Source organism: Ctenopharyngodon idella, chromosome 2 (assembly GCF_019924925.1).
Source record: "Ctenopharyngodon idella isolate HZGC_01 chromosome 2, HZGC01, whole genome shotgun sequence".
Classification (NCBI taxonomy): domain Eukaryota; kingdom Metazoa; phylum Chordata; class Actinopteri; order Cypriniformes; family Xenocyprididae; genus Ctenopharyngodon; species Ctenopharyngodon idella.
This window is the reverse complement of record NC_067221.1, coordinates 26185421-26198395: the sequence shown is the minus strand read 5'-3', so window position 1 is coordinate 26198395 and position 12975 is coordinate 26185421. Positions and strand designations below refer to the sequence as shown.

Here is a 12975-nt window from a genome sequence, read left to right as displayed (position 1 = left end):
TTTGCACCAAACAAACATAGCTTTTACAATTTTAGCTAAAAGGTTCAGTCTTATTCTTGATAATGTCACTGTTGTGCCACACTTTCTCTCCACTTTTCTAGGGTGCTATACAGCCAAAATTATGTTCTTGATATCACTGTAAAGCTGCGTTGAAACAATCTGCCTTGTAAAAAGCTCTATATAAGTAAAGGTGACTTAACTTGACTTGTTGATGACTGTCTTCACTGTGTTCCTTAGTATATATAATGCCTTGGAAATTTTCTGTAGCCCTCACCTGAGTAACAGCTATCAACAAAGAGATCCCATTGATGCTTTGCAAACTAATTGTGAACCATGGCTCATGTAGTAGAATGCAACCATGAAGAAGTCAGAAAAAAATTTCAAGAAGAGCTGAGACTTATTTGGAATTTATCAGTCACTTCAGGTGAATACAGGTGTGTGCTATTTCACATGAGCTTGATGATTTGTTAATTCTGAACACAGCCACATATCCTATTATAAAAAGGTATGCACACTCATGCAGTAAGGTTATTTTAAGTTTTTATTTTTCTCTTTTTTTTCTGAAATGTGTCACTTTGGTTTTCTGTGGCATTGCATGGGTTATCATTTTTAGATTAAAAGTGCAAAAGTTGATTTGTATGAAAGTATGATTTATCTTTGTTTTATTTTTATACATCACAAAAACAGCTGTTTTAACAGGGGTGTGAAGACTTTTTGTATCCACTGTATACACACATATTCTGTGTGCGTGTGTCTGTGTACAGGTTTATATTACATGGTCCAAATGGTCCTCACAAGGATAAAACTGAGATCACCTACATTGTGGGGACCAGCCAGCAGTCCCCATGGGGGATATGTATTAATAAACATACTAAATTGTTTTTTTGTTTTTTTTGAAAATGTAAAAAAAAAGTTTTCTGTGATGGGTATGATTAAGGGTAGGGTTAGGGTTAGGGGATAGAATATACTGTTTTGTTTTGTTTGCCGATTCTGCTTTTTTGCCCTGGCACAATATGACCAGCTAACATCATTTCACTAATCATATCATCAGAACATGGGAAGGTGTGAACAAGTACTAGGTGAATGATAGGTGAAATCACTATCATTCTGATTGGATTATAAGAGGAAACTGATTGCTATAAAAGCAGGGAAGAAGTGCTTCCAATCACTGTGTTCAAGTGGTAGCAATGGTTACTGCCAAAGAAAGACATGAAAGAACCATTTACAGGACCATCAAGAACTCCAAGGACAGAAGTTCAACTGCAGTAAAGAAGGCTTCAGGACACTCCAGAGTGTCCAGCAAGCACTAGGACAGTCTCCTCCTGAGGAGTCAGCTATGGAATCATGTCATCACCAGTGCAGAGTTTGCTCAATAATGGCAGCAGGTGGGTCTGAGTGTATCTGCAGCACAGTGAGGCCAAGACATTGGACAATGGCCTGGTGTCAAGGAGGGCAGCAAAGAAGCCACTTCTCTCCAAGAAAAAAAAAAAAAAAAATCAAAGGACAGATTCTGCAGGAAGTACAAGGATTAGAAAGCAGAAGAATGTTGCAAAGTAATTTTCTCTGATGAAGCCCCTTATGACTGTTTAGGACATCTGGAAAATCAATTGCCCAGAGAAGAAAAGGTGGAAGCTACAATGAATCATGTGTCATGCCAACAGTATAGCATCCTGAGACCTATCCATGTGTTGGGTTGCTTTTCATCCAAGGGAGTGGGCTCTCACAATTCTGCCCCAAAACATTGCCATGAATAAAGAATCAAAACGTTGTACAAGAGCAACTTGTAGCCCTCAAGCCCACAAATTGTGATCAACTTCAAGCATTAATAAGGCAAGAATGGACTGCCATCCATCAGGATTTGACCCAGAAGCTGATATCCAGCATGCCAGAGCAAACTGCACAGGTTATAAATAAGGGTCAACACTGTATATATTGACTCTTTGAATATATTGAATGTTTTTGCCAATAAAAGCCTTTAAAACTTACGAAATGTGATGTGATCTGCGAAAACCCATCACATGGTGAAATTTTACCTATCACCTATTCAATACCATATGAACACTGGATTCGAGTCCTTTCCAAAACTGTTTTTACTTCTTTCATAGCTTGTAACAAAAGTTATGGTTATCTGAAGTCAGCTGATAGCTCTGATTTTCAGGAACGGAATTTTGAGAAAAACAGGTTTAAATAACTCTCACCCCCTTTTTTCGCATGGACATGAAAATGCACTATCCAAACATAAATGGTTGTAATTCAAGAATGCTTTGGAATATAGACCTAAGGTTGGTCTTGTTTTAAAGAAGACACTATTCAGATTATTGTAGAATTGAAATAAATTATTAAAGTGAAATTAAAAAAAAAAAAAGTTATAGAAGTTTAAGTTTATGAAAATGTAAAAATATAATTGTTTATATTTTATAATAATATATTACAAAGCATGTTTTACTCTTAAACTGCAAGAAGATAAAAGCCAAAAATGTCAACATTCCAAATTTTAGGTTATATTTCAAAAATGAGCTTTCAGTAAGATTTTGTTTGGGCGCAGTACCAAACTTTTTCACTAGATGACACCCAAGCTTCATAACTGACCATTTAGTGATCTGAACCATATATTTCCATATTTTCATATATTTTATGAAGTAGACATCCTATTCAGAAGTAGTATGGGCAGTTTGGCAGTATTTGATTTGAATTCAACCTCTAATAAACACATAATTAGAACATGTGTGTTCATTATAGCTCTGTTGTTCTCTTGTGCTCCGCCTTCTCATGACATTGTATTAGAAAAAAAAATCTTTGCGTGCCATAGTTTATACAGGACTGGCGGGAAATTTGTATTAATCCACCTTCATTCTAGATGTTATGTGGTTTGTTTTGATAGGTGAACTGTCTTTGTAGTGTTAAGAGAGGGAAAGCTATGGCCGTTTTTTTTTTCCCTGCCGGGTGTGTTCTTAAACAGTAACGTTAGAGAAAGACAGCCTTGCCACTATAAATCGCTATTTTTCTGCACTTAACAGGCTAATTTTGCTAAGATATTTTTAGAGATGATAGACAAGATGTTATAGAATGATAGTTTAATAAAAACCCAATTTTGACAAAAAAAAAAAAAAAAAAAAAAAAAAAAAATTACATTTGACCCATTTTTTGACTTTACTGAAAACGTTCCATCGCGACATCCGACGGGTTTTCCCAGATCGCATCACAAATGCTTAGCATTGTTTTCAGTATACCAGAAACGTGAAAAAATAATGACACCTTTTTAACTGAAAACAGCAGACATTTAATGCGTTCTTGCCGTTCATTTACATGTTTAGTTTATAGGTATGCGCGTTTGAATGTGTATGTGCGCAGACGCTTAGTCATTTTTACAAAGTGACATTGCCAAATTACCTGTCTGACTCGCATAATACAGAATTATTAGTCATTTCCACGGATCCATGAGAACTGGAATCACAGCTGTATATATATGATATGTACATTATGATAAAGTACCTTCCACTGTTCAGGGGGGAGAACTTTCACCACAACAACATCTCCATTGAGAGCCCTGTTACGAGCTGCAATCCCATCCAGAAAGATATCGGCTGACCCATCCTGCAAAAAATAAATAAATAAATAAACAAAAAAATAAAAATAAAACACCTACTACTATTCAATAAGATTTGGTCAGTAACTTTTGAATGAGAATCATTTTTATTCCAGCATCCATTTAATATATGTTCAACTTCAGTGTATACTGTATATGTAATATGTGTAAAGGCTATATTTAAAAAAAAAAAAAAAAAAAAAAAATTACTCACAGGAGATGGGACAAAAGCTTCCTTGTACTTCTTAGGGTTTATTCTCAGTAATCCCTTAAAGAGAATGACATTTAAATATTTGAAATATGATGACTGTTTAAAAAGTTTTCAATTTTGAGATTTTACTCTTTAGGAATGCGTAATAAGTCCATGTACGATATAAGTCCACTTGTTATTTTAATTCTGAATTATTTAAAGGACGGAAAGCATGAAAGCATGATTTTATAAGTATCTGACACTGCATGAGTAATGCTCACAAAGATTGATGAAGACAAAAGACAAAATTGATAATCAAATTTTAAAAAAAAAGTTTGAAGCATTAATAAAAAGATATTTAATGTTTATAATTAAAAATAATTTTTTTTTTTTTTTTGGGTCATGCGGGATAGTAAGGAAATATCATATTGTTCCCTATTGTTGCTTGTAAGGCCACTAAGGATGAACTTCATGAAAAAAATAGCATTAACTGAACTAATTTGTGTTTTTAATTCATGAATTTATTTTCATTGAAGGAACAATCTGGGCACACTTAAAGGGTTAGTTCACCCAAAAATGAAAATAATGTCATTTATTACTCACCCTCATGTCGTTCTACACCCGTAAGACCTTCGTTCATCTTCGGAACACAAATTAAGATATTTTTGATGAAATCTGATGGCTCAGTGAGGCTTCTATTGCCAGCAAGTTAATTTACACTTTCAGTGCCCAGAAAGGTACTAAAAACATATTTAAAACAGTTCATGTGAGTACAGTGATTCTACCTTAATATTATAAAGCAACGAGAATACTTTTTGTGCCCCCAAAAAAATAAAAAAATAACTTTTCAACAATATCTAGTGATAGCCGAATTTAAAACACTACTTCGAAGCTTTTGTTTTGAATCAGTGGTTTGGATCGCGTGTCAAACTACCAAACTGCTGAAATCATGTGACTTTGGTGCTCCGAACCACTGATTTGAAACAAAAGACTCGAAGCAGTGTTTTGAAATCAGCCATCACTAGATATTGTTGAAAAGTCGTTATTTTGTTTTTTTGCCGCACAAAAAGTATTCTCGTCACTTTATAATATTAAGGTAGAACCACTGTACTCACATGAACTGTTAAATATGTTTTTAGTACCTTTCTGGGCACTGAATGCATAGATTAATTTGCTGGCAATAGAGGCCTCACTGAGCCATCGGATTTCATCAAAAATATCTTAATTTGTGTTCCGAAGATGAACGAAGGTCTTACGGGTGTAGAACGACATAAGGGTGAGTAATAAATGACATTTTCATTTTTGGGTGAACTAACCCTTTAAAATTATAGGGACTATAAGGGAATAGGGACTATAGGGCCTTGAAATAAAGAAAACCTACTGTTATACTCATTTGCAATTGCAGGCAGTATACAGTATATGTATACTGCACAGTATTCAGTAAGTAGTAAAGGTTAGTTGACAAACAACATTAACTTTTCTGAAGATTTTTTGAAGGTTAAAATTTCTAAGAGACATTGTATATATACAGTATCTCACAGAAGTGAGTACACCCCTCACATTTTTATAAATATTTTATTATATCTTTTCATGCGACAACACTGAAGAAATGACACTTTGCTACAATGTAAAGTAGTGAGTGTACAGCTTGTATAACAGTGTAAATTTGCTGTCCCCTCAAAATAACTCAACACACAGCCATTAATGTCTAAACCGCTGGCCACAAAAGTGAGTACACCCCTAAGTGAAAATGTCCAAATTGGGCCCAAAGTGTCAATATTTTGTGTGGCCACCAATATTTTCCAGCACTGCCTTAACCCTCTTGGGCATGGAGTTCACCAGAGCTTCACAGGTTGCCAGTGGAGTCCTCTTCCACTCCTCCATGACAACATCACGGAGCTGGTGGATGTTAGAGACCTTGCACCTCTCCACCTTCTTTTTGAGGATGCCCCACAGATGCTCAATAGGGTTTAGGTCTGGAGACATGCTTGATCAGTCCATCACCTTTACCCTCAGCTTCTTTAGCAAGGCAGTGGTCGTCTTGGAGGTGTGTTTGGGGTCGTTATCATGTTGGAATACTGCCCTGCGGCCCAGTCTCCGAAGGGAGGGGATCATGCTCTGTTGGCATTCATGGTTCCCTCAATGAACTGTAGCTCCCCAGTGCCAGCAGCACTCATGCAGCCCCAGACCATGACACTCCCACCACCATGCTTGACTGTAGGCAAGACACACTTGTCTTTGTACTCCTCACCTGGTTGCTGCCACACACACTTGACACCATCTGAACCAAATAAGTTTATCTTGGTCTCATCAGACCACAGGACATGGTTCCTTAGTCTGCTTGTCTTCAGCAAACTGTTTGCAGGCTTTCTTGTGCATCATCTTTAGAGGAGGCTTCCTTCTGGGACGACAGCCATGCAGACCAATTTGATGCACTGTGCGGCGTATGGTCCGAGCACTGACAGGCTGACCCCCCAACCCCTTCAACCTCTGCAGCAATGCTGGCAGCACTCATACGTCTATTTCCCAAACACAACCTCTGGATATGACGCTGAGCACGTGCACTCAACTTCTTTGGTCGACCATGGCGAGGCCTGTTCTGAGTGGAACCTGTCCTGTTAAACCGCTGTATGGTCTTGGCCACCGTGCTGCAGCTCAGTTTCAGGGTCTTGGCAATCTTCTTATAGCCTACGCAATCTTTATGTAGAGCAACAATTCTTTTTTTCAGATCCTCAAAGAGGATCTTTGCCATGAGGTGCCATGCTGAACTTCCAGTGACCAGTATGAGAGAGTGAGAGCGATAACACCAAATTTAACACACCTGCTCCCCATTCACACCTGAGACCTTGTAACACTAACGAGTCACATGACACTGGGGAGAGAAAATGGCTAATTGGGCCTAATTTGGACATTTTCACTTATGGGTGTACTCACTTTTGTGGCCAGCGGTTTAGACATTAATGGCTGTGTGTTGAGTTATTTTGAGGGGACAGCAAATTTACACTGTTATACAAGCTGTACACTTACTACTTTACATTGTAACGAAGTGTCATTTCTTCAGTGTTGTCACATGAAAAGATACAATAAAATATTTACAAAAATGTGAGGGGTGTACTCACTTCTGTGAGATACTGTATATATTTTTTTTTATTCACAACAAAATGTTTTTAAAAGTAGAAATATTCCACATATTCTCTCAGTTAGGGTTAGTGAGTAATTAATAAAAAATACATTAAATTGTATTATAATATACATTTTTTATATTATACAAATTATGTATGAAATAAAAAAAAAGGAAAACATATATAATTTAGATTAAGTTAAGCATGCAGGACTGTCAAGTGAACTACCCAGACGTATAAGTTTGCATGTACTAAATTCACCTGAATGAGTTCTCCTCTCTTTAGGCCTGCAGAAACATCCTCAGTGGACATGTACTGCTCGAACAGTTGCTTCCGGGAGCCTCTACAGTCTTTAGTGTTTTTATCTTTGTCATTTTGACGTAAACCTTCTTTTGACACTGTGAAAACAAAGATGAAATTGTATCTCACATGCAAAAAATGACTGTGATGTTCATTTAGATTTGGAATAAAACTCAATCTGTTCATGTATATCACATGATGGGTTTTTTTTAGGACACCATGGATTGTGTGACTTTTTCCACATCTATTAGCTTTGAAGCCATGTGTTCATGTGTAGACTCAAAAGATGTAATTTTCAAATGCGTATCCTATATCTGTAAAGTAAACTAATCCGTAAAGTAATACAGATTAGTTTACTTTACAGATATAGGATATGCATTTGAAATTTACAGTCTCTTTTTTCAGGGAAACATTAAAAATACTGATGACTAACAATATAAGTAAGCAGAGGAAGAAGAGTCTAAGAGTTGAATCTATGTTTTGAAGCGACACATGAATACATACTTTTTACAACAAATCCAGAAAAGACAAAGACACAATCACATACATTGACAGGGTAAAGTTACTCCATGATTTGCATTTCAAATTCAGTATATTACAATTGTTTATGATCATATGCTCAGTGATCTTACATGGCAAATAATCAGAGAGAAATTTCAGAAACGGTAGTTTAATTTGACACCCCTCTTCCATTTTCAATGGACAAATCTCCAACAAAAGAGGGCAGCAGATGGGTACTCCTGAACAAAATAGTTTTTCAACATCAACACTAAAGTCTTAGTCAAGTGATTTCACATGTCTTTAAAACCCAAAAATGAAATTTCTATTATTTACTAACCCTCATGTTACTCCAAACCTGTATGCTTTTCTTTTTTTCTACAGAACACAAAAGAAGACATTTTGGAAAATGTTGGTTTTGACAGTGGTGAACACTGACTTCAATTGTATGGGCAAAAAAAAAAAAAAAAATCTCAGAATAACTTCTTGGGGGAAAAAAGTAAAACAGTTTTGGAACAACATGAAGGTGAGTAAATGGTGAATTTTCATTTTTGGATTATTCCTTTAATCCAAATAAAAAAATGATTCTTCGATTTTGGACTATAAAGTCAACGTGAAACACCATTGACAAACTAAATCAAATAATTTAAATGTATATATGACATATATAAGGCTTGATTTTAAGAGACTGGCTCTTCATTTCACTAAATACCTTGAGAAGCTTTGATGTTTTTATTTGGTGACTTCCCAGCAACAATGGTGTCAACTTCAGGACCACATGCCCCCTTGTCTTTTTTCTCCACATTTTTTTTTGATCTCCTCTTCTTTGATTTTTTCTTTGCTTTTTCCTCCCCACATGAACCGCTCAACTGTTGAGCGTCACCTTCCTCAGATCCCACTAGACTTTTGCTCCCTTTGATGTCTTTTTCACTTCTCTCCTGTTTTGAGGGTACCTTTTTGGGTGCAGCAGCATTATGTAACTCCGTTTTGGCATGCTTTTCCAGCATGCCAGGCTTCATGCCCTGGACTTCAGTGCAAGCTGCCTGATGGATTTTTTTGTCCGTGTGCAAATAGTTAGAAGTGTCAGCCATTTGTCTACTCTGCTGAGAGGATAAGCTATCACCAGAATTAGATGATTCTGAATTGCCTTTTTTTCTCCTATTTATATCATTCACAGACCTGCTAACTGAGGTCCTCATGTTCTCCTCCACCTGCTGCTTTGCAAACTCTTGCAAGTAAGAACGAAACTTGCCATTCTGATGCTGATTCAGAAGTCTGGCATATGCATCCTTCTGGGATCTGGGAAGATTTTGTGCAGCTTTCTCATCTCTAGTTTTAGTGGTTCTCTTTACTTTAGGAGAAGACGCCATAACCTCTGCAAAGAATTAACATGTCAGTGGTTACATCAGGTTAACAGAATAGAACAACTTTTGTCTTTACATATCAATAATTACCAAATATAATCAACATTTGACTTACTATGTCTTATAAAAAAAATTATTTAACAACTGACATGATGTTTCAGGGAAAAAAAAAAAAAAAAAAAAAAAAAAAGGAAAGACTGTTCATAGTCGTTTCTACAACTATGAGCACTTTTGGCCCTGTGGACTTAAATTAAATTAATACAGTCCCTTAAAACCTTTGAACTAAAATTGTTGAGAGCTTAATGTCCAACAGGGAAAATGCATGTATCACAGCAAAATTCTGTCATTTTTGCAACCAAAATTTTTGTTAATGATAACCTTCTGTAATGAAAATGACAATTAAATTAAGCAATATCCCATGAGCAAAAGTGGGTAACACTTTAGTTTAGTGTCCTTGTTAGACGTTACATATAGTTACTATAGTAACAACTATAAATTATGCATAATTACATGCAACAAACCTAAACCAAACTTAACCCTACAGTAAGTACATGTACTTATATTACTGTATATTACTTAATATTAATATGTACTGAAATGTATAATTACACTGTAACAAGGACACCTTAAAATAAAGTGTAAACCAAAATTGCACTAAAATGGCGACAAATTGGAATCGAAGTGTTTGATGAAGGCTTTGAAGATGGACAAAACAACTGTTTTTAAAGAACTGCTTTTATAGTTTAAAACTTAACTTCTGTATAAACTTTTTTTAATGAAATGGAACGTACTCGGTTCCCTGAGATACGGAACGAGTACTGCGTATGAGGAAAGGTCTCCTTTTCCTCGATGCTGAAGCCTTTTTCAATAGCGCAGTGTAACTGCACGGCCATTGGTTCAAACTGGAAAACTTTTTGAACCAATGACGGCACGGCATAGCTGCTCGAGCCTATGGCGATGCAGCGCCAAAGCCTGCCAGAATGGGCAGGGCAACTGGCTATATAAGCGAGCATTTCGCCATAGGATTTCAGGTCATTCGACTGATGCGACAACACTGAAGCCGCAGCCTCGTGGCACGGCATAGAACGCAGTACTCGTTCCATATCTCAGGGAACCGAGGTTACATTCATAACCGAGTACGTTCCCTATCGATACTTCACTCGAACTGCATATGGGGAACGAATTCAACCGCGCCGTGCCACGGGAGGGAATGATTGGACTTATCTTAGACACCGGAGGGGTCCAGGGGACAAGTGAGAAGGCAGAAGCCATCGAACCCTTATGTTACACTGCTAAGAGGGAGCTAGCTCCCTAGAAGTGGCATGATGACGGAGCTCGACAGAGGCCGTCGTATCATACCGAGAGGACCCGAGCATGCAAGGTCGGAACGTCCAGGTTATAAAATCTGACAAAAGTGGACGGCGAGGACCAGCCGGCCGTCTCACAGATGTCTTCGATAGAGACACCACTAGACCAGGCCCACGAGGAGGCCATCCCTCTAGTGGGGGTCGACTCTTACTCCTATGGGGCAATCAAGGCCCATAGAGGAGTAACAGAGCGTTAGCGTCGACTATCCAACGCGAGAGTCGTTGCTTTGAGACCAGAAACCCCTTGGTGCGGCCGCCAAAGCAGACGAAAAGCTTGTCAGATTGCTGAAAGGCTGTGACCGCTCAATGTAGGTCCTCAATGCCCTTACTGGGCAGAGTAATTCCAACTCTCGCTCGTCTGACGAGGAAGGCAGCGCTGAGAGGGAGATGACCTGTGCTCTGAACGAGGTTGAGAGCACTTTAGGGACGTAGCCATGCCTGGGCTTTAAAATGACCTTCGAGTCGTTGGGCCCAAACTCAAGACATGCAGGGCTCACGGAGAGGGCCTGCAGGTCACCAACACGCTTGACGATGCTAGTGCAAGTAGTAGAGCGGTTTTGGACTAAGACGTAGCGCCCCTTTAGGATCGCCTGGAAGGAGTGAAGGGCTCGACTCACTGCCAGCATCTCGAGGCAGTTGATGTGGAGATGGCTCTCCTCGTGAGACCACGAGCCGAAGGCTGGTCTGCCCTCGCACAGAGCGCCCCAACCCCAGTTGGACGCATTTGTCGAGAGCACCGTCCTTCTGGAAACCGCCTCTAGGTGTACTCCACGACTAAACCAAACAGGGTTCGTCCAAGGTTTCAGGGCTGCTAAACAGGCTCGATTGACCTTGACGCGAAGGCAGCCGTGCCGCCAAGCGTGAGGTGGGACCCGGAGCTTCAGCCAGTATTGCAGAGGCCGCATCCGCAGAAGGCTGAGCTCCAAAACCGGGGAGGCGGAAGCCATCAGCCCTAGCATCCTCTGGAAAAACGTCAGAGGGAAGGCTTTGGAAACAGGCTTTTGGAAGCCGCGAGCTGCTGAATTGCCTGTCTCTGGCGAGACTACAGCCATCATTCGGACTGAGTCGAAAACTGCACCCAGGAACGTAATACGTTGGCTGGGGAGCAGTGAGCTCTTGCCAAAGCTGACCCTGAGTCCTAGGCACTCCAAGTGGCTGAGGAGCACGGATCTGTGATGGTCTAGCTCGGTTCGCGACTGGGCCAAAATGAGACAGTCGTCGAGGTAATTCAGAACCCGGATTCCCATCTGTCTCAGAGAGGAAAGCGCCGCATTTATGCACTTGGTAAAAGTGCGAGGAGCTAGAGACAGCCCGAAGGGAAGGACCGTATACTGATAAGCCACGCCCTTGAATGCGAACCTCAAGAATCGTCTGTGATGGGGGGCTATCTGGATGTGAAAGTAAGCGTCTTTCAGATCCAGTGAGAAGAACCAGTCCGAGGCAAATCTGCGCGAGGATCTGTTTCAACATTAACATCTTGAACTTCCATCTCATGAGGGAGAGGTTCAGGAGTCTGAGATCTAAGATGGGTCTGAGACCACCATCTTTCTTGGGGACAAGGAAATAATGGCTGTAGAACCCCGATTCGCTCTCTGAGGAGGGGAACTATTTCTGTGGCTCCCTTCCCTAACAGAGTCATCACTTCGGCGCGGAGGACATGAGCGTCATCTGGATTTACCAAAGTGGGAAGCACCCTGCTGAAGCGCGGGGTTCTTCAGGTGAACTGCAGTGAGTAGCCTTGATTTATTATCCCCAACACCAACTTTGACACCCCGGGGATGGCCTGCCAGGCCTCGACCCGTGTGACAAGGGGTTGAATGACGTCGGATGACAGACCGCTGTGTAGGGGCCTGTGCACTGACGAGTGTGGAAGAGGAAGTTTGCTCTCTTTTTGAAAATGTACATTTTTTATAGTGTTCGCCATAACGGCGTTTTGCGTGGACGCAACAGCAGTGGACCCAGGTCGCAGAACAAACACTTTGTCCCCAACACCCGGAACTGAACGGGGTGGCGGGGGAACTAAACGTGCGAGCTTTCAGGGTGGTCCGGCCGTGGTGGGACTTTGCCCCATCCTCTTCTTTCCTGTGTGATCAGGAAGACTTCGGAGGCGTCGGGTCCAGCACAATCCTTGGCCGGGGGCCCTGGCGTCTCGGGAAGGTAGAGCGCTTGGCGGGACGGGCTCGCTGGCGCTGCTCCTTAGGGGGCGGTGCCTGGGAGGTAGAAGGAGCAGGCTTGCTCTGATGCTGAGTCGGCACAGTCCTGGGGCGACTCGAGCCAGAGGCTGAGCTGGAGCGCTTGGGCAGGAAGTGTCGCATGGCCTGGGACGACTTCTGTGCTGCAGTGAAGCGTTCCGTAAACCCTTCTACGGCTGGCCCGAAGAGACCGGCTGGAGAGACTGGGGCGTCGAGAAAGGCCATTTTGTCTATCTCCTTGATCTCTGTCAAATTGAGCCAGAGGTGGTGCTCTTGCACGACCAGGCTGGCCATGGAACATCCAATGGCCTGGGCTGTGGCTTTCGTGGCGCGCAGGGCCAGTTCTGCAGGGCTTA

The 12975-nt window shown here is 40.6% G+C and overlaps 2 protein-coding genes across 8 annotated transcripts in view; both read right to left on the bottom strand.

Annotated features, from left to right (window-relative positions):
* Positions 1-12975, bottom strand: part of LOC127503500 (uncharacterized protein K02A2.6-like) — a 362965-nt gene that overhangs the window by 58041 nt on the left and 291949 nt on the right. The window lies entirely within an intron of this gene.
* Positions 1-12975, bottom strand: part of dis3l2 (DIS3 like 3'-5' exoribonuclease 2) — a 132679-nt gene that overhangs the window by 116611 nt on the left and 3093 nt on the right. For 5 of the 6 annotated variants that reach the window (XR_007927082.1, XR_007927084.1, XR_007927083.1 and 2 more), the window contains exons 2-5: positions 8409-9071; positions 7160-7296; positions 3801-3854; positions 3493-3594 (exon numbers count right to left, since the gene is read on the bottom strand). Coding sequence is in view for 3 of the 6 variants with exons in the window: in XM_051877131.1 (XP_051733091.1) it covers positions 3493-3594; positions 3801-3854; positions 7160-7296; positions 8409-9066 (951 nt within the window). In the remaining 3 variants the exon portion in view is untranslated. The remainder of the gene's footprint in view (positions 1-3492; positions 3595-3800; positions 3855-7159; positions 7297-8408; positions 9072-12975) is intronic. The other variant, XM_051877152.1, reaches the window with a different exon arrangement.